At 25.6% G+C, this 20,868-nt stretch overlaps 2 protein-coding genes across 2 annotated transcripts; both read right to left on the bottom strand.

Annotated features, from left to right (window-relative positions):
* Positions 1-236: 236 nt before the first annotated feature.
* Positions 237-9,423, bottom strand: LOC113548340 (protein quiver-like). The gene is made up of 3 exons (XM_026949174.1): positions 8,953-9,423; positions 1,633-1,797; positions 237-1,420 (listed from the first exon to the last, which is right to left on the bottom strand). The coding sequence occupies exons 1-3, from the start codon at positions 9,020-9,022 to the stop codon at positions 1,167-1,169; spliced, it is 489 nt and encodes a 162-aa protein (XP_026804975.1). The 5' UTR covers positions 9,023-9,423; the 3' UTR covers positions 237-1,166.
* Positions 9,424-15,177: 5,754 nt separating this feature from the next.
* LOC113548584 (serine/threonine-protein kinase meng-po) lies at positions 15,178-19,707 on the bottom strand. Its single transcript, XM_026949539.1, has 5 exons — positions 19,500-19,707; positions 17,700-18,029; positions 17,341-17,555; positions 16,842-17,152; positions 15,178-15,565 (listed from the first exon to the last, which is right to left on the bottom strand). Exons 1-5 carry the CDS (start codon positions 19,602-19,604, stop codon positions 15,279-15,281), a joined length of 1,248 nt encoding a protein of 415 aa, XP_026805340.1. The 5' UTR covers positions 19,605-19,707; the 3' UTR covers positions 15,178-15,278.
* Between the last annotated feature and the right edge of the window lie 1,161 nt (positions 19,708-20,868).

Genomic DNA, 20,868 nt, shown 5'->3' with positions numbered 1-20,868 from the left:
CAATATAGTACCTAATGCCTAATTTATATTATAGTCAGTAATTTTTTATTATACCTGCTATTATCATTGTAATTTTTATCAATAAAGTAGTATATATTCTTTATTACACGTATTTTTTATTTCTATAGTATAAGTTTTATGAAGTAGACACCAAAAAACAATTGATTTCAAATTTCATCAAAATAACAATACTATCTAATTTCTTATATTTAATATACTTTATGTTAGTAGTAAATGATCCACAATATTTTATATTCAATTAGACATAAAATAAAAAGAACAGTATAATATTATTAAATAATACATAACATTTTATATTATTTTAATAGTTTATTCAAAGATAAAATGCTTAACACGAGTAACATTATGTAAAAATCTAATATCGGGCTTTGCATATGCACATGTTGAGATTGTTATCGTGTAGGTACAGTTCATTGTAAGTTTCCAATTCGGCTTTTCTCTAATTAAAAATACAGTTTAGCCAAAACGATTTTCTAACATAACAACTACGATAATGTAATATAAAAATATAATTCGCGTGTAGTAAGTGAATTTATGTACCATAACGGATATTTTTGTGTAACACGTAAATAAACAGTTTAATAAACGGTTTAATTCATCTTAAAAACAAAGATAAGTCTAATTAAAATAGTATTATGAGAGTTTTCTGAGTTGATATAAATTCACAATTTATTGTTCTTATACATGTTATGGTGCAAAAAACTTTTTACTTAATTGAGCTATTAAAAAACACGCATTTTGACAGAAATAAAATAAAATATATATTTATTGTTTTTTTCTTAATTATAATAAAATATGAAGATATCGCTCGTAGACTGTATTTTCAATATATTATAATACAATACAGGTTAAATATAAGACTAGATCAGCGTACGGTTATATACCTAGTATTATAAAAGTATATGCGTTGTTTCCGTGTTTTTTGGCGATTTCATAACGCACTCTGAGCACAATAATTATAAAAATTATTACAAATAAAATGTAAACTTATGTCCTTATACAGTCATCGAGTGACGTCTTCAATGTATATATATATATATAGTCGGATTGGGCTATGTTATAAAGCGTTTGTAATTTAAAATGACTTTTTTTATTAATTTTATCTCTCGTTTAATTTCGATCGGGTTCGATCTCGTAAATGTCGTCTATAAATGGTGTATATTAAGGAAGAAACCCATTATGGTGACTGCAGCAGTAGATACCAACGCTGCGGTGGTTACGCTGTACCAATACGGTCCATTGGAAATGACCATCCTAGAACCATTGCACATATCCGTGGTACAGGAGCAATGAGTCACGTCAATGTCATGTGATCCGAGTCTACTATAGCAATCCTGGTCATCATGAGCAGGATCCTCCACGTAGCCGCAGTCTCGCACTATTCGAACACTCTTGTGAACTGTTTAAAAATATGATAAATATCGATTATATCTAATCAAGTAGTTTACGGGTGTGTAGAGGTGGGGGGTAATAAAATTGCAAGAGAATATAGTTAATAATACAATTGTTTAAATGGAATAGTTTTTAACGTTTTATTAATGAATTTATTTATGATAATATGATTTATGTTTTATGTATAACTATTAATATGTATGCATATTGTATACTAACTATTTTGGACAGTCTTCCGACATATAACTGGTTCTTTTCCCTTCAAATGACTAGGCACGTCTGTTATGTTACAATCAACTAAGCCGATGGTGTATGGATTGAATGGATCTCCACACCTCGGGTCATATTTAGAATTACACTTGTAACATATTATAGATTTTGCACCTATACACACAATGAAAATGATTATTATATGTTAGTGACTGTAAATATAAATACATTTATATATTCATACATTTATGCATGATAAAACGATTACAATAAGTCGTAATACTTTGTTATAACAAATTCTTTTTACTTTTTTTGGATTTTTTAAATATCAAAATCCTCTATTCCTATATCTATTTTAATATAGAATACATTCCATAGAAAAGAAATAGTAATGTAACATTATTTTCAAATAATAAATACTTTAAACCTACTTAAAATTGATCAATCATTATTGTTGTAGATTTGAATAAATTGTAATTTATAGATAGTATTATTAGTTATAATAAATTATATAGGCATATTATTATAACAATTATGTAATATATTATGTTTGGTATTCATATAATAAATGAAATAGTATTCGTTTGTATAGTTGTATTGTTCAAAATTTTAAAATAAACAAATACATATTATATTTACTATTTATATAATTATATAAAAAATTAATATGAAGTTTACGGTCATTAAAAAATGTCTACTTTCTATTTTGTCTATGCACAGTATGCAAGAGGTCGGACGGGTTACTGTGAATCTTTTTCCTATGTTATACTTTTGGGGAAACATGTGATAACGCATTCTGTATGCATATAGCTAATACAGTTTTCGTGGTCAGTTGTTAAAGAACAATTCTTGATTTATGTATTAATTTAATATTTTATCATAATTTCTAATTTTATTTTTTGGGCTTATTTAATTTTAACGTTTTATTTTGTAACAAAAATAATTCAAGTAAATACATTTTTAAAAGAAATATCTAAAAGTTTTTTTAATAACTTGCTCAGCTGTTATAATCAACAAATAATTCGTATACATTTATTTATGTATACAACCATCTTATAGTTAATAAGTGTAATTCGGCTATCTTTATAATTATTAATTATTATTGATAAATCGTCTCTGTTTTTATAAACCTATTAAATGTCATAAAAGTGCTATAGATAACAGCTATCTTTTGGGATTTTTTATAAAACCATGTAAAATATTAATTATTTATTTTGTAGTTATATAAATTGATGCTTTTATTAATAATTGAATTTTTCAGGTAATTAAAATTTCAGTAAACCATATAAATATTCAATAACATATTATTTAATTTATAATTAACATAATATATAGATAGTTAATTATTTGAAATACTAGTTTGTTGGATATAATACAAAAATATTTTCAGGAAACTTTCCAATTAATTTCATTTAGTTCATACCTAATATATAAAACGTTTTAATTAATGTGATGTTAAAATATTTGTGTATATAAATTTCTTATTTTTCGAATAAATAGAGAATTGTAGTATAATTATTTTATTATAATATGTTATTACAACTGCAAACAAATTATTTATTTATATACTTATTTCACGATAAATTTGATTTTGAAAAAAATATACCCAAAACTCTACTTCTATTAAATGAGTTAAGACATCATTTAAAGTTATAGTTAAAAATGCATGTAATTTCGTCCTATTATGATTTATAATATATTAGTTAGCAACCCAATAAAAACAATAGAGTATAGACGCTATAATTTTTGTATACTATTAAGCATTAAGTCGAACTGAATGATATTTTTAATGTTTAATTATATAAAATATATTCAGTGGTGGATTCACAAAGGGCCTTAGGGGCTCGCCCCCCTTTGACAGTTATATTATATTTGTAAGGCCTAACATTAAATCCTAAATATTATGTTTACAAAATAATATAATATGATATATAATAATATAAATAATTTTAGCCCCTTCTAAAAAAAAACCCTACATCCAATACTGAATATAATTATAATGTTATTTATCGCCTTTAAATTATTTTTAATTGAATAAATATAATCAACAAAATTGTTTATTTTATATAATTACTAAGTGCTAATATTATTAAACTATTTTGGTTCATCAAGTATTTACTCATCATTTTTTTCTTCAACAAAGCAGTTATTCAAAATCTAATTTTTAAAATTTATAACTTACTTAAATACCATGTTTTAAAATTGTCGAGATTTTTATACTACTAAAAGGGTGTCTTATGAAGATACAAATTTTTTTTGTACATTTTATAGTAACTAAATAGGTTATCTAACTTTTTCTTTGTAACATGCAAGTTTTAAATCAGCTCACTAGTTTCATTAATAGTTTTTATTAACGATATTTCTCAGATCGTTACAAAAAAACTTAGAATAAGAAAAAATCCTTTTTTGTGTCGTATGTGTTGTATTATAAAGGATAAATATATAATATATAGGTATAAATAAATGTATAATACTAAAATATATTAAAATTTAATTACATTAATGATATTTTAAAGTTTGTTTATAATACCTAAAACTAATACATTAAATGTTATTATAATTATAATATGCTTATAAACTATTTTCGAGTTAGCATAATACTTTTTTACAAAAGTAAAGTTTCTACAACATTTTTATTAATTTGTTATAGCTATTGCATTCATAACCTATTACACAAAGAATAAATTATTTTTTTAAAATAATAAATACTTTAGTCTTTAATATATAAATATATTTGTGTTATTGAATGTTAACAATGATTTCAAAATCTCATACAGTCGTACTACAGAATATATGAAATCTTTAGCCATACTATATTGATCAAAGCCCGGTGACTAGCGAACGTGTAAATGTATAATTATATCATCATTTACGTTAATAATGTCTATAGTATCACATTCAAAACTGATAAGAATAATTATGCATTTTTTTGCATCATGTACTTAATGTTAGGTATCCTGTGGTGTAATTATAAATAATACATGTTGGTTAAATGTAAAATCTAAATACACATTAATTTTTCTTTAAAATAAATGTATATTGTATACTTTATTTAATATAAAATGATTTAACAATGAGGGAATGATAGATATGTTATTTATTTCGAGCTATTATAGAATGCAGGTAAGTATAGCTAACCCTTAATCACTTCATTGATCAGTTTGTTAAATTCAAAATAAAAATTGGATGAATATATTTTAATAAATTATTTAAATATGTAGGTAATTTTGGTGTTATGTTTTTACAGAATGAAAAGACAAATGCTTAATATTTATAACCTTAATACTAAGTAATAACTAATATGGTTCGATTTACTTATGAACTTTTTTATAGGTAAAATTATTGAAAATTATTGTATCTCGTGTAAACCCATAATACATTAGGGAATATTATAATATGATATCGATACCTACTTAAAGTTTTTATTTGTTCTAATTAGAACAAAGATATAACATTTTAACTAATACATAATTATATTTTAGTTTATGCATCATTTACTTTTTGTAGTTCAAAATTAATTCCATCTCAATTGATTAAAAGTTGTAATTATGTATATAATTTTAAAATAGAAAGCGAATACACATAATATTTTAATTTATAAATTATAATCATTACTCATCAAAATATGAACAATTTACTTAATATCTACATTAAGTTAATTATTTTCAATATCCTGATCATCCATTATAAGATATACAAATTCAATTTTTAAATTTGTATAAAACCATTATCTTTATAATATGCTATTGCTGAGTTGCATAAAAAACTGATTAGTTTAAGGGTCAGATCGGATCACTAAATCAAGTTTAACGTTTAAGGGACCATTAGCTCACGTTTAATTCATTAAATGTTAAATGATTGTTATGCAATCCAATATAATTAATATTAACAAGAAAATGGTTTTGTATACGGTATACCTATACCGGCTATACCTTATACAGTTAGACAATATTATCATATTTACCATGATATAAAGCGTACTTATACATGGTGAATAATTCTTTTTTTTTTAATTACTAATTTATATTGAATTATTAATATTATTGTAAATTTTACAATTTTAAATACTATTAACGTCATAAAATTATTTCAAACTTAATAATAATGATTTTTAATATCCGAGTATCTAAGAACAGTGTAAAAATTGACAATAACCGACTATTGCTATAAACTATAAAATAAACTAAATCGATCCATTAAAAAATAATAATAATGATATTAGGTTAATATTTCTGGTAATCGAGAATTAAGGTCATTTGAAGCTTATAAGAGACCTTATATAGTATGGTCAGAGTGCTCCCTATTATATTGAATTCCGATCCTCGTATAGGTGTAATATATAAAATACATTTGTACGGCTTTACGGTGAACGTTAATAAAAGTATAAACCAGTTTCTAGAGTAAACACACTAAAAAATGATACTCGATCAAACATCAAACTAGCTAAGTTTTTGGTCATATTAATCTAATACTACTCACAAATATACTGGATCAATAATGTTTGGCGCCGTAAAATCTAGGCAAAAGCTGTTCTGTTAAAAGTTTAAGACTAAATTCACTTTTCTGTTACATCGCTTGAAACAAGACATAACTTTCAAGCTGATATGAATATTAAATTAAATATTATATTATATTTTACTTTTAATTGCAAATCTAATGATTTTCTTCCCAATAATCAATATTATTCAAAGTATTTCGATCTATCAAAATAGAATTTCGGACAAGTAGCTTAATAGTTATAACTAGTTATAAATATTTAAAATTTATGTAAGTAGAGGGAACGAAAAAATGTTACAAAGGAACTCTGCTAAATACACTCCACTCATCTAAATTTTAAATACTTAAAACTAGAAAACGGATTTTTATGTTTTAACATATTTTTACTAGGAATATGTAGTTTCAAAAGTTGGATAAGCTTTCTCGATGATTCATTTTTTTATGAACTGAAATACAACAATTTTTAGTGCATAAAAAAGTATATTACAAGGTTAAAGAATATTTTGTGCAAAATAATATGTTTTAGGAATATACTACCATATCAGAGTTTAATTTTAACATTTTGTAAAAAAAAGGTTATTTTTATCCAAAAAATTATATTTATGCATATAAAAGATTATTTTGATAATAATATGTATTGAATAGTAAAAAAATAATATTTTGTAATGAATTCAAATTATTTAAAATAAATGTTGTCAAAACTGTTTGTTTTTTGAAATTATGGGAATTTTACGTTAATGAAAAAAAAATCATACACTGACCTCCGTTTATAATAAATAATAATACATTAGTTTTTACTGTATAAATTACACATAGTGTTATGTAATAACGCCATACCGGCATAGCACTAACAAAAGTATTAAATATATGTAGAAACCTACATATTTAGAACTAATTTACGTTTGAACTTACCCCCTTATTATATAACTACAAAGATTTACTTCTACATAGTGCAATTTATGTAAGCACATTTACTCCGCCACTAACAAAAAACTCCAAATTTAAATTTAAATGGTTAACAGTTTGTCGATATTATGTTATTTATATGAATAATTTATAATATTGCCGTTTGGCCTACCCATAAATCTGTTACATTTTTTTTATAGATTTTGTAATTCTTAATAAATATTATACAAATATAATTCTGTGACTTGCCAGTTAAATAGTTAATTATCATTAATGCATAATAAATTAATAATATAATAATATAAATCACTTGTTTTATTTTTTAACTGCCACCTGGGAAATTATAATTTAATTTGTAATTACCGACTGTTGATGCACAGCGAATACCTAATGAAGTAAGTACATATAAGTGCATGCGTCTAATGAGTAATGATTAACTATATAGGTACTCCGGACTCCCATATGATGCCGATTGCATGCCCACGAGCCCACGTAATATAATAACAGAAAAATAAGCCCATATATACATGACATCATCATAACCCACGGTCCCTTAAATAACAAATATACACATAGAATTTATATTCAATATATATTATGTAATATACATTATAGTATTGTATTTTTACCAACCGCTTAATATGGTTATACACATCAACACATGTACACTGTGACGTTACGTCTTGTTTATTTCAAAGTGTGGCACCAAATCGTCATGGTAATAATATTTTGGTAACATGTTAAAATCGATTTGTCGCTACCGAGAAAAACGTCGTAATGACAACCAGTAACCTATATAAATAATACATAATATGCCCGTTTTGTTTACAAAAAATGAGTCTTTAGAACATAAACTTTACATACTATAAATATTTACATTTATATAATATAAATCCATGTCAAAGTTTCCAAAAATACTTAGATATAACCTATGTCCTAAACGATCGAGTACTATACTCTATATACTACAAACGACATTATGACCTACACGCACAGCTTATTTCCGATCTTTTTAATATACATCACCAATAACATATCCAACCTTTTATTAGATCTTTTAGATTAGGAGGCTGTACAATATTATAAGTACCTAAGTCTTGTTCTAAAATCATATTATTTTTCCTATTTCTAATATAAAATAGATACATCAATATTACACGATTTTATACATAACTATATGCGTATATATTCTTTAATATAATATATATATACATATTGTAGCGTTGTACGCAGATGCAGATTAGAAGGGAGAGTACAATATATTATTTTTAAATATGAAAGTTCATTTTTTCTAAAGTTTTTGTTTTGAATATATAGTTTAAAATATGACGATTTTTCGTTGTTCTATTAAAAATAATAAATTTTTATCAACCAAATTTTGATCAGACCCTTTTTTTCATATTAATTATTTTTGTAAATAACGGTTTAATAAATAAAAATATACATAAAATGTTATACATTTTTATATATAATTAAAAACATTTTTACTTTTGGAAAAATATGAGTAAATGGAAATTATAAGTAATTGATGTGACTGATGGAAGGAGTGAGAAACTCTCGTGGGCTTGTGTTTAACCTTTAACAAATACCCTACCCAAACTAGAATCTTATTTATACATATTCGCTGTAAATAATATTTGTTAAGATCCCATACGTTAATGTATACCTGACCTTTGCATTGTGCATAATATACTAATAGTGCTATTATATTATTTATTTATACTACGTGCACATTTTAGATGTGTATTGTATAATGTATACACCTAAACGATCGTGTGCAGCATTCTAATAAGCAATAATAATACATATATTTTAATGGACTTTGATTATTGTGGATTGTGTAATGTAGGTAACCTATAATATAATATTAATATAGTGTACGTATCAATTAACTAAATTCGATTTATATTATTATGTGACAAATACCTTTGACGACGAACGCGAAAAGTACGAACAGAACGGCGGCTAGGCACGCGGCGCATTTAGCGCCATTCATACTTCCGGCGGAACAATACCGGATATAATGCAATGCACTTGCTCGTGGTGTGATGTGTGCGTGTGTGTATACTGTATAAGTATATATATATATATATATATATAAGAATATCCGTGAGTGTGTGGTGTATGAATATGCGCGCGACTATAATTGCAGTACACTTTAAATATGATATTATATATAATATTATAATAATAATAATATCGTGTTTACAAACTTCCACGCGGTCGTGTGTGTGAGTGTGTATATTTATAAACGCGCGCGCGTATACTACGGAACAGGGTGTACCGGCGGACGAATAATAATATTATATTATTAATGTAATGTTCGACGACGGCGCCGCGACGGTGATAGCGTACAATATAAAGTTTGCTGCGCGTTTGACGGGCGCCGCACGACCCCGAACGCCACAGCCGACGACGACGACGCCGACGCCCGCGGAGTTGGTGCGGCGGTTGGGTGTTCCTGCTGAAGCGCCACCAGTCGTGCCAACCGGACAGCGTTTTTGCACACAACGGTATAATATTATAATACGTCCAACTAGATCCCCGAGTGCCTACGCATAAACTTGCAGGCTGCGGTGGTGGTGGCGGCGCGTACCTCCGTCAATAGCCCGTTGCAGTACTTTTACTATACAACTTACTGTTAAAATACGAGCGGCTATAATTTTGATCCTGGCAAAGGTCAAAATAACTGAACATTTTTTGTTTTTAAACGTAATTTAAACTAATAAACGTTATTTAATATTTAATATAGTAGGTAAAACATACATTTTTTTTTAAATTATTCTCGTTTTCATTATACACGTTTTGCTCAAAATCTCGTCCCTTGTTATGATGTACTTAGCGATTTTTTATCAAAAAAATATCGTTTTCGAATCAGATAGGTTCTTTTTATATGTATATATACAAGTATATATGATATACCTATTTAACTAAAAGCAGCAACTCATATGCAGACATTGACTTTTATTAATGATAATAAGGCATTAAGACCACAAGGGTTATAACTTTAGATAAATAAAAAATAAGATATCTATATATTAATTAAATATTAAATGAATTGATGCATGTATGAATAAATAAATGAAGGGCAATGTAATTTCAATCAACTCCCTCCCCTCCCCAAAAAGGAAGAAATTAATTTCCATTTTTTAAGAACCTTTTAGAATAACTATAGTGATTTCTAATTAAAAAGTGATTAATAATAAAAATATTATGAACAATTTAATAAATACAAAATAATAACATTTTACCACAGTAAAAATTAACATAGTAAAAGTTGTTTGTTTAACAAAAAATAATTATTTAGAACAGTATAAAAATTAAATAGGCACTATTCATACTATTTTGTTGAAAAATAAAAAAATTATGATTATGCTTATACATATACTTATTACAAGTACAATATTTCTACAAGTATTTATACCTATAACGTTTTTTTAACAATTTAAATATCAATAAATGTAGTAAAAGTTATTGTCAAGTTATAACTTTATAAGTTTATTTCATTTTAATTGGTATACTCTTGATTCTTGTGCATATGTTATGGTAATAGCTTTTAATTGCATACAGCGAATGGAACGCCAAATTGAATTCACTATACTATAGGTATATTATAAGTAGGTAAATCATATACATACATATATATATATATACACACACACACACCATGAAACCAATTTTTAACGATTTTTTTTCTACTACATATAATTATTACGCAATCGTGTGATGTGACCCTCAGAAGTCAGTTGTAGTGAAAGGGTTAAAAGTTTAAAACAGCTATTATAATGCCCACGCTTAATATTCAATAAATAAAACATATAATAACATTTTGAAAAAAGAGTTGTCTTGTGTTTATAATTTTTCCTTTAAATTTTAATAAACTTAATTCTATACAATGAGTACATATCATTTAAGTATTTAAATTAATAGCGATATTTTTATCTACTATTTTAATCGTAATGTATTGACAAAATAACTATTACAATTAGAAGTAGAAATATTATTGAAAATTGCCAATAATATACAATACTTAAATTATTTATTAATTTAGGTATCTTAGTAAGTTAAAAATTATAACTAATATATTTTTATCGGATTGCGAATTGCAAATATTAATTTATATTATTTAACTCACTATTAATGATGAGTGTTATCGTGTATTCGTGTTGACCAATTGTCTTCAGTAGGTTCGTCAACCTGAAATCCCAAAAGTGAAATTTTGTATTTTTTATTTTATTTATAATGCTATAACTAATCAATTTGTAATAATGTGTAACAGCAAAATAAGAATTTGTAACCTAATAGTCTTAACCTATAAATTTATGTATATATATTTTCAAGTCTTAGATGTTTTTGCAAAAAGTTTCAATCCTTGATTTTTCAATTTTCATTTACAGTTTCTACTTCATGTAATTCTATTATTATATAGACAACTTTTTTGAGTCTGTCCACATTCGTCTTAATTATATGTGTGTCTTATACTATTATGTGTTTATGTTAACACATCAAATTACATTACTTTGAATTGCATCGTCGAAGTTACTTCATAAATTATTTTCGAGACATATCTTATTGACTGTAAAATAATATGATCACTTTTATATAAATTAATTAATTTTTCAACAAAATTATCAAAACAATCATTATTTAAAAACTTTTAATTCTACTACTAGATGTGGTTTTATCACCATAATCAAATATTCCGACCTTAATTCTAAACCAACAAAGGAAAAGTTTCATAGAGTTTATCACTACAGAGACTATTTCAGAAATATACTGTGAACTGTCAAATTCTCTTCCTACACTAATAATTTGAGTCTCAGATTTGGTTAAAATAGACTTTGTCTAGTCTTTAATGAACTCCGTGAATCAAAATTATTAACCATATCGGCATATCATCAGTCTCTAATAAATTTTTTTCAAAATTAATATTCTAATGCATTGCTAAATATATCTAAAAATTCTAAGATGATACTACTACAGATTAAAGACTGGAAATTTGTTTTGTTTTTAGTTCATAAATTTCCAAATAATTTACTAATTTTTAAAACAAAAAAATTACAAATTTTAACTTTTGGAATACCAAGTTAACAGGCCTAATAAGTAATAATAAATAAAACATAATAAATTTAACTTAAAATGTACCGTTGTTCTGATGTCAACGTCAAAAAAAAAAAACACATGAAAATTGGTAAGTATTTATATGAAATGTCATCAAATGTCAACTCGACAGGTATAAAGTTTTAAATTCGTGCTTACATGTACTTAAAAATTGAGCAGGGCAATTTGGCACGGTCAATGTTCAAAAAGCTCGACAAAGCATGACCAACTTCTTTTTAGGGATAATTTGGGGAGAGGACGACTTACAAATTTTAAATTCGTGCTTACATATACTTACAAATTGTGCAGGACAATTTGGCAAGGTAAAAAAACTTTGAAATGATGAAATGCCTAAGTTCCGCGAAAGCTATCCGTGATTTAAGCTTTTGTGGATAATCGAAAACGGCTAAACTTACAAATTTCTTTAAATGAACTTAAAAATAACTTAAAAATTATTGACAAAAGTTGGAGACAAAATTTTCATTTTGGGCGACAAACTTCATGGAGCCAGAAAACATGATAATATAATTTATTGATTAATTTAAAATATTCAATAATAGAAATACAATTGATATATGTTTGAAAATTATTTGCGAATCAAATGAAATTTGTGTATACATAATTCAAAAATGTCAAAAAAATAATATCAGACATTTAAATATCCATAAATTAATTATTTTTTTAATATATGAATAGTTGGTTTAATCAATAAAATTTATTAAAAAATAATTATCCCAAAAAGGGTGGAGTTGCCATTTAAAAAAAAATGTATTATGCGCATGTGCAAAATTAAATAGGATAAAAATAGTTTAATTAACTTAATAAGTGTATAAGAAAGTTTGTTAAACATCTAAAAAACAGAATTCAAATATCTTAAATATTTGCAGCAAAGAGTGTTTACAACTAACGACTATACACATTTGGCTGTGAGTACTGGTACATATTATTGCTGAAGGTAGTCTTTTGAAAGAGGAAGAATCGGTATAAAAAAGCCAAAAGGTACTAAAGGTTAACTAGTAAATGTTCTTATTAATATTATTAGCAGATGGGTACTTGTTATTTATTTCTGCCAAAATAATATTGGCCGTATCCGTTAAAGCTCGTTTCTGCCAAAAATTAAAAAGGTACGATTCCCATTTCCGCCCAAAAAAATAAGGAAACAAATGGTTTTAATTTTTAAGCAATATATCTAGTCGTTGATATACATACAACGCATAATAATGTAATAACATATAATAGCTATGAAGTTCGTAAATAATTTAGAATAATAGCAATAATCGTCGATAATAGAAATATAAGCACAATATTTATCTGATAAAAGTTAAATTGTTATATTTTAATACAGTACGTGTTATTTCGTCAAACAGTTAATATTTCATATTTTTCAAGACCTAGAAAAATAATACTGGGTGAGATTAAACTATTAAACTTTTATAATATTAGTTCAAATCATTGAAAATCAACTGATTTTCAGGAGAAATTAATGCTTTCGGATTTTTCTCAAAAATTACAACAAATTATATGTCTCTGGCCTCTTCAGTACGTAAATGTACATACCGTACTCGATGTCAAATTTTACTAATAAATCTAACATTTATAGCTACAGATATTCACAGTGCTATAAGTCCATTGGATATTTTTATAAAAAAAAAAGTCCAAATTAAATTAGTAGGTACACTTTTATAAAATCTGTTTCTTTTAATTATGCGATTTTTTAAAAACTCTAATTTAATTGTACATATATTATTTAACTACTAACGTGTTATTATTAACTAATTGTATGATAATTTATATTTTCAAGACATTTTGAAATAAATTTTACTTAAAAATAATTGATATGTGATTTCATCAAATTTTTATATGGTTCCCAAATAATAATTGGCAGAAACATCTTTTCACAAAAATACATTTTAGCGGAAATGGGAATCGTACCCATTTGTTTTTTGCAGAAAAGAGCTATACGTAAATCAGGGAACCGAATTTTTGGCGAAAAAGAGCGATGTCCAAACAGATACCTTTTTAGTTCTTATTGATTAGTAACCTGTTTAAAAATAGATAATAAATGTTTATATATTACATATCTAATTATATTCAGATTTATTTTAATATACAATGTATGCTACAATAAATTAATAAATTAAATATATAAGTACCCATTAAATAGTTAAAAAAACGTCGTTTATAGTTTTATTTCTACAAATACACTGAGATTTCTTTTTAAAATCTTAATAAATTTATAGTTTTTAATTTACTTTATATATTAAATGTTTTAATTTTGTTTGTAAATAATTATGAGTTACCTATAGTAGCACCTATCTGTGTTTTCAACTACATTACTCCATTAAGAAATAATTGATAGAAATGTCTGTTATAAGTGGTCAAGTGGTGTATAGTAAATAGTAATTTATGTAAATTATAATTATATACAACATTACAATATAATAATATTCCCTAGATGACTAAATATCTACTATCTGTAGAAATATTATAATTTGAAAATAATAATTACTAATTATAGCTAACACTTATATATTATTATATTATATATGACAGGTTTAAAAAAAATTGTTATTATAGTATATAAATAATTATTGTGGTAGATTTGAAAAAACGTTTGTTTATTTATAAACTGCAGTATTGCGTAGACTGAATAATAATATACGTTTCATATACCTAAACATACAATTATAAAAAATAATAATTTTAAATACACATTTGAAAATATGATAATTAAATTTTTTTTGTTAATAGAATATATTTTTCAGGCTCGTAAAAAAAGTGTTAATTAACTGTTTATCTTACCTGCAGTTGCCATTAATATGAAAAAAATATAGATGACTATCGGCCCCTTATACCCTAATGTATATAATGGACATACAGGCTACAATATGTACATATTTTATAGACATATAGTATAGTATGTACATATTATATAGACATATAGTATAGTATGTACTGTATAGCAATGGTATAATTAAAAAAAATTACAATAAATATAATTATAGGTACACTATTATTAAAAATGTAATTATATTAATGATAAAAGTGTGATCCACATATAAATATATAGGTATTTTTTTATACAAACATTTTATATTTTGATACAGTCTCATATATATTTTAACCTTTGTAAGAAACCTTGCAATAAAAGTCTATCCTTCACGTTTGGTCAATGCGTATAATTCATTTTCTTCGCTAACATTACTATCTTTACGGGATAAACTCAATTTGCTGGTCCCTTCGCTAGAATCTTCTTCGTCCTCTTCTTCGATAACACTAGATTGGATCCATTGTTTAATACGTTCCTTCTTCGCAGCTCTGTCAACAACAACAGTTTCGATTCCACAGTTGGAAAAGGCTAACAGGAATTTCTTATTTTCTTCCTGGTCTGTTTGATAACTGTATAAAGATGGACTCAGCTCATCTATATCGTCTGAAACTATTTAAAGCAAAATATGATAAGAAATTATGAAAAAATATTTCGATCGTAAATTTCACAAATTTAAATTTAAATCATCTAATTACATTTCAAATATTCAAATTTAATTTTTTTGAATTAAATAAAACACAGATTATAAATATGATGAGTTATATCGACGAAATTGTATAAGTATGAGAATATTTTTCATTAATTTATTTACCGATGATAATATTTTGAATTTTATAGGTAATAGTTTTTGTTTAATTTAAATGATTTAAATGTGATTATTTATCAACTACATCTTATAAAAATATTAGAAATATAATATATTAATAAAATAATAAATAAGTAATAAGTTTATGATTTTTTTTTTTTAATGAAAGTTTATCCTTCACGTTTGGTCAATGCTGTTTTATTAATGCTGACTTAAAACTGCTAGATTAAAATAGTTTATATTACTTTTAACATTACAAAAAAGTAATTTAAACATAAATTTAAATAATCTTACTGCAATTGAGAAGATGATTTGAATCAAAAAAGAGATACCTAGTTCCAAGTGAAAACCCCCTGTTTACTACCTACCTACTAGAAAGAATAAAATAATATGATTAAAGTGTCACAGACTGACTCATCTACATTTACGGTACATAGTTCATAAAGGTAGTAAGTTTAATAACCTATGAAAGGAATGACGATGGAGAAGTAAACTATAAGAAATTCAAAGACTGATGAAAGTAAAGATAAATTTTTAAAAATGTCAAGATCTCTGAACTACGGATAGAAAAAGATTTCGGGACTCGTGAGTCATGATGGTAGTATAATACGTATATTATGCCCAGAGCCGGCGATGATACATAAATTAGTTAAAAGGAGAATTACTTGGAAAAATCTGACATTTTTATAGAAAAAAAAATGATTACTATCAATTTATCTTATTATATTGTTATTTGTTACATAACAAAAATAAATAGATAAGCATATAAGTAATCGGTTTTGAAATTAAAAGTAATAATAAGTATAAAAAATATCCCGAAAAAAAAAATATTATTTAAGATACATGTATATTTATATATATATATTATTAGCTTTTAGTCAGCAACAATACCTCTACAATTATTTTAGTAATATAAAATTACACTGTAGTATGTTTATGTTACACTGCTTGTATATAGTGTAATTTAATACCTATATGGCTATATCTAGTATCTACATAAACATTTATAAATAACAATACTATCTATCCCTATCTATCCAAATAAAGTGTACACCATAATACGAAACAATTTAATATTACCTTTACTTTTGTCCAACATGTATTTGGATAGCCACCGTTCGTCAATAAAATTTTGCACTTCGTCCAAGACACTAGGTCTGGACTGTACATTGGGTTGTAGGAACTTTCGAAACATTCTTTGCGCATTAGACGTTAACATCTTGAACAGCTTAGGCCTCCTAAATGGACTCATTATGCCATTGCTGGACACCCAATAAACATAACTGACGAACCTCGGGTCTTCGGAACTGGCTTTCTGCCACGGCAAGCACCCGGTCAAACACACGAACAACACTACTGCAAACTGCCAAACATCGTGTGAAGTTTCTACTCTATAAACATATATACAAAAAAAAAAACAACAAAAAGTTGTAATATGCGCCTACATCAAATAAAATATATGTAATATTAAATAAATGTACGTAAATGTTTATTAAAATCGTATTTTATAAAAGCTTAGTACACGAATAAAATGATAATCTGTAGTGTTTTAAATTTCAAAATTTGTATAATGTCATACTTGTATTTGTGTTCGGTGTCTATGGCTAAGATTTCAGGAGGCATGTAAGGGATCCATTCGTTTCGACGGGTTACCCAATTGCCATTTTTTCTCGTCTCGCCAAAGTCACATAGTTTTATCCTCGAGAAATCGCTCTTAAAAACTAAAATATTGTCTAGTTTGATGTCTCTGTGGACTAGGTCATAACTGTGTATATACTGTATCGCTGAAACCAACTGGACATATATATATATATATTACATTAATATTTATACATTATAAATATAAGAGATATGAATAACTCGTTGTCTCGTTATGTACCTATTTGAGTTTTAAGTACGATTTATAACATGTTTCGTGATCCAATAGCTAATAACTACCTGTTTCGCGACGCTTTTACTGTACAACTCTCCGATTCCGGTGTCGGATATGTTGGATGTGAGGTCGCCCAACGGCGCATACTCTTGAGCAAACACGTAAAAACTGGCTGTCTGGAAAGCCACGTCGAACGTGGACACAATGTTACGATGTGCGCTTAAATGATAACTGAAATGGAATTCTCGATAGAAATCCTTAACGGCCGTGTAATTTTTGGGCAGTGATTTGAGTACCATCTCGTTATCCGTGCCCCGGTGTTCGACTAACAATATTTTTCCAAACCATCCTTCGCCGACAATTTGCACAATATCAAAAGTTTCGACTAAGTCTATCTAAAAAAAAATAAAAATAGGTATCATTAGGTCAATTTCAATTGCTATGTGTCCTTTCATCTATTGTACAATATATAATATATACTACAAATATGAAATGAGTATATTATGACTTTTTCAATTGATATATATATATATATAGTACTACAGTAAAAATAGTAAAAATGAGAGTAACAATGGCGTATAAAATAACCTAAATAAAAACAGGATCCTTTATGAAGGAATATAATAAACTTTCGAAAAAATTATTAAAAACTAAAGATTAAAAATTAAAAATTAAATTAAATATATATTTTTTCAAACCAATATGTATGTATAATATTTTATGCACTAGAAGAAATAGGTAATTAGTAATTACCTAATAACCATGTATACTGTACTAGTGTACATGTTATGTTTGATTGGTTTAAACCTTATTTAATATTTATTGACTTTTAAAGCTCTATACTAATTTATATTGTAAGTGGGTACTAGATATAAAAATTAGCAAAATCGCGAAAAAATTATCCATAGAAACCACCGAAAAAATATTAGAAATTATTATAAAGCAATATTATAATAATAATAATTCTGCATTTCATCCTCGTCATTTAACTTAAAAATATAAATTATATGAACTTTTCGTTTCTTTTTGTTATTCTAGTTTAATTGTATCTAAGTTACAGATTAAATACAATAATATACAAATTAAGTAAACTGTATATTTTGCTCGAACAGTCGAACTAATCGAAATGTTAAAATTATTATGAATAATTGAGTACCAATAGTATAAATATTAATAATATTATGCATACCACGCCTTGATGCTTTAATTATTATTATACTCACTCATGGGTACTACGGGTTACCTAAATTGTTTTTTCTAAGGTTTTTACCTCATTTGTATGATAAAGAGATAATAGTGATAACATTGTCATTATTACTTTAATATTTATATATTTATATTATATTATGTATAGGTTTCAAATTTTGATTGGTCTATTGTGTTTGAATGTATACTATAAATCTAAGCACACAATAAAATCACACGCAATTCATTATTTGTTATAAACATATCACCCATATCTGCAAATGTTTAATATAAGATATATATTACACTATGTTAACCTATATGTACCTACATTGTTTGGCTGGTGCGACAGTAGAATGTAGAAATTATACCACGAATTATAATATAAATATTAATATTGAGTTTACTGCGTAAGTATCCGATTAGATTAATAAAAAAATTATGTTACCTTTCATGAAAATATATTAAAATTTAAGATTACATAATATTTTATTATTAAATTAACAAGTAGGTAAATTAAATTTTAGGATCAAGTTTGACATAAAAATACTAAGGAACCACGATTTTAAAATAATTAAACATTCAAATAATTGACAAATATAAATAAGTAAGAATCATTTACTATAGACTATAGTTCATATGTATACCTATTGTTATTTAATATATAAAAACATATTTACCTTTTCCAATTCAAATTCTCGAATTTTAGACACATTTCCTGCATGTTTTAATTTTCTTGATACACCGCCCGATTTACGTTCAAATTTAAATTGACTTTGTGACATGATTCATATAATTTCACATATTAAACTTTTTATCGGACTAAAATTAATACAAAATTTAAATATATAATAATACGAACGTCAAGTATAATTAATATTTGTTAAACAGAAATGATTCAACACTTTTTAGTTTTTATAATACGTTCGACAATGCAGTATATTTATGTCAGACTCTATTTTAAGAACAATTATTTCCCCTTCTCCAGTTTTAAAAACAAAACAGAACTGAATCTCTAACACCAATCTGATAAAGATGAAACAATTTTAAAAATGAAAAATTTAATATTTAATATATTATGTCACTACTATATCTTGTAAATTGTAATTTATTTTTTGTTTTTTTTTTCAAAAATTGATAATTTATGACCAATGTGGTATTGTACTTTCTAATGATACCGTGTCAAGCCTAATAAAATAAAATATAATAAAAATATCTGAAGTTGTTTAAATATTATCCGCAAGACTGCAACTATAAGAAACCAGACTAGGTAACACAATACTCTTAATAATAAACAAAGTTATAAACTATAACTTATAAATTATAAGATATTAATATGTCTAACCGATGAGGATATGAAGGGTAGGTGCCTAATGATAGTGAATAATATCTGCTATATGTACACCTACCTACAAGTCTAAAAATGTTTAAAATATTATAAAATATTTTTGAATAGACACCTAGTAAAAAAGCACTAAAAACTTAAAAGCTTCGTAATTACAAACATAACATAACACGTGCTTGGCCTATAGGTATTTTAATTCAAGTTTATTTCTTAAGTTTTCCAATTAAGTTATTCCCAGTTTATTTTGTATGGCGACTTGGGTATGATAGAGTGAAAGTATTTTCTAGTGAGTTTTTTGGAAACACATTATATTATTTAGATATAACCAGTGGCGTAAACTGGGGGTCGCACTTGCAACCCCTGAAAATATCAAAGGGTCGCAAGTGTATCTTTTTGCGACTCCAAAAAATCACGATTTCAGTTTTCAAAAAATTGAAATATCAATATAATAATAAATTAACTAATTTATATTTTGAGAACCAATGTTTAACTTTGTTTTGAAGCACTGGAATTATTATTATATTTATATCCTTTCCACAATTATTTATAGTTTTGTTATTAATCATTTTTTATTATTATACCAATATGTATATTTATTGTGATCGGCCGACTCGAGTCTCAATGGTAGCTGATAATAATTACAAAGGCCGCCGATTACTACTGCAGTAAATGATATTATTCCTTCAGTAAAAAACCAAGGCTCG

This window comes from Rhopalosiphum maidis, chromosome 1 (genome assembly GCF_003676215.2).
Source record: "Rhopalosiphum maidis isolate BTI-1 chromosome 1, ASM367621v3, whole genome shotgun sequence".
Lineage (NCBI taxonomy): Eukaryota > Metazoa > Arthropoda > Insecta > Hemiptera > Aphididae > Rhopalosiphum > Rhopalosiphum maidis.
This window is presented reverse-complemented; position numbering and strand designations above follow the sequence as displayed.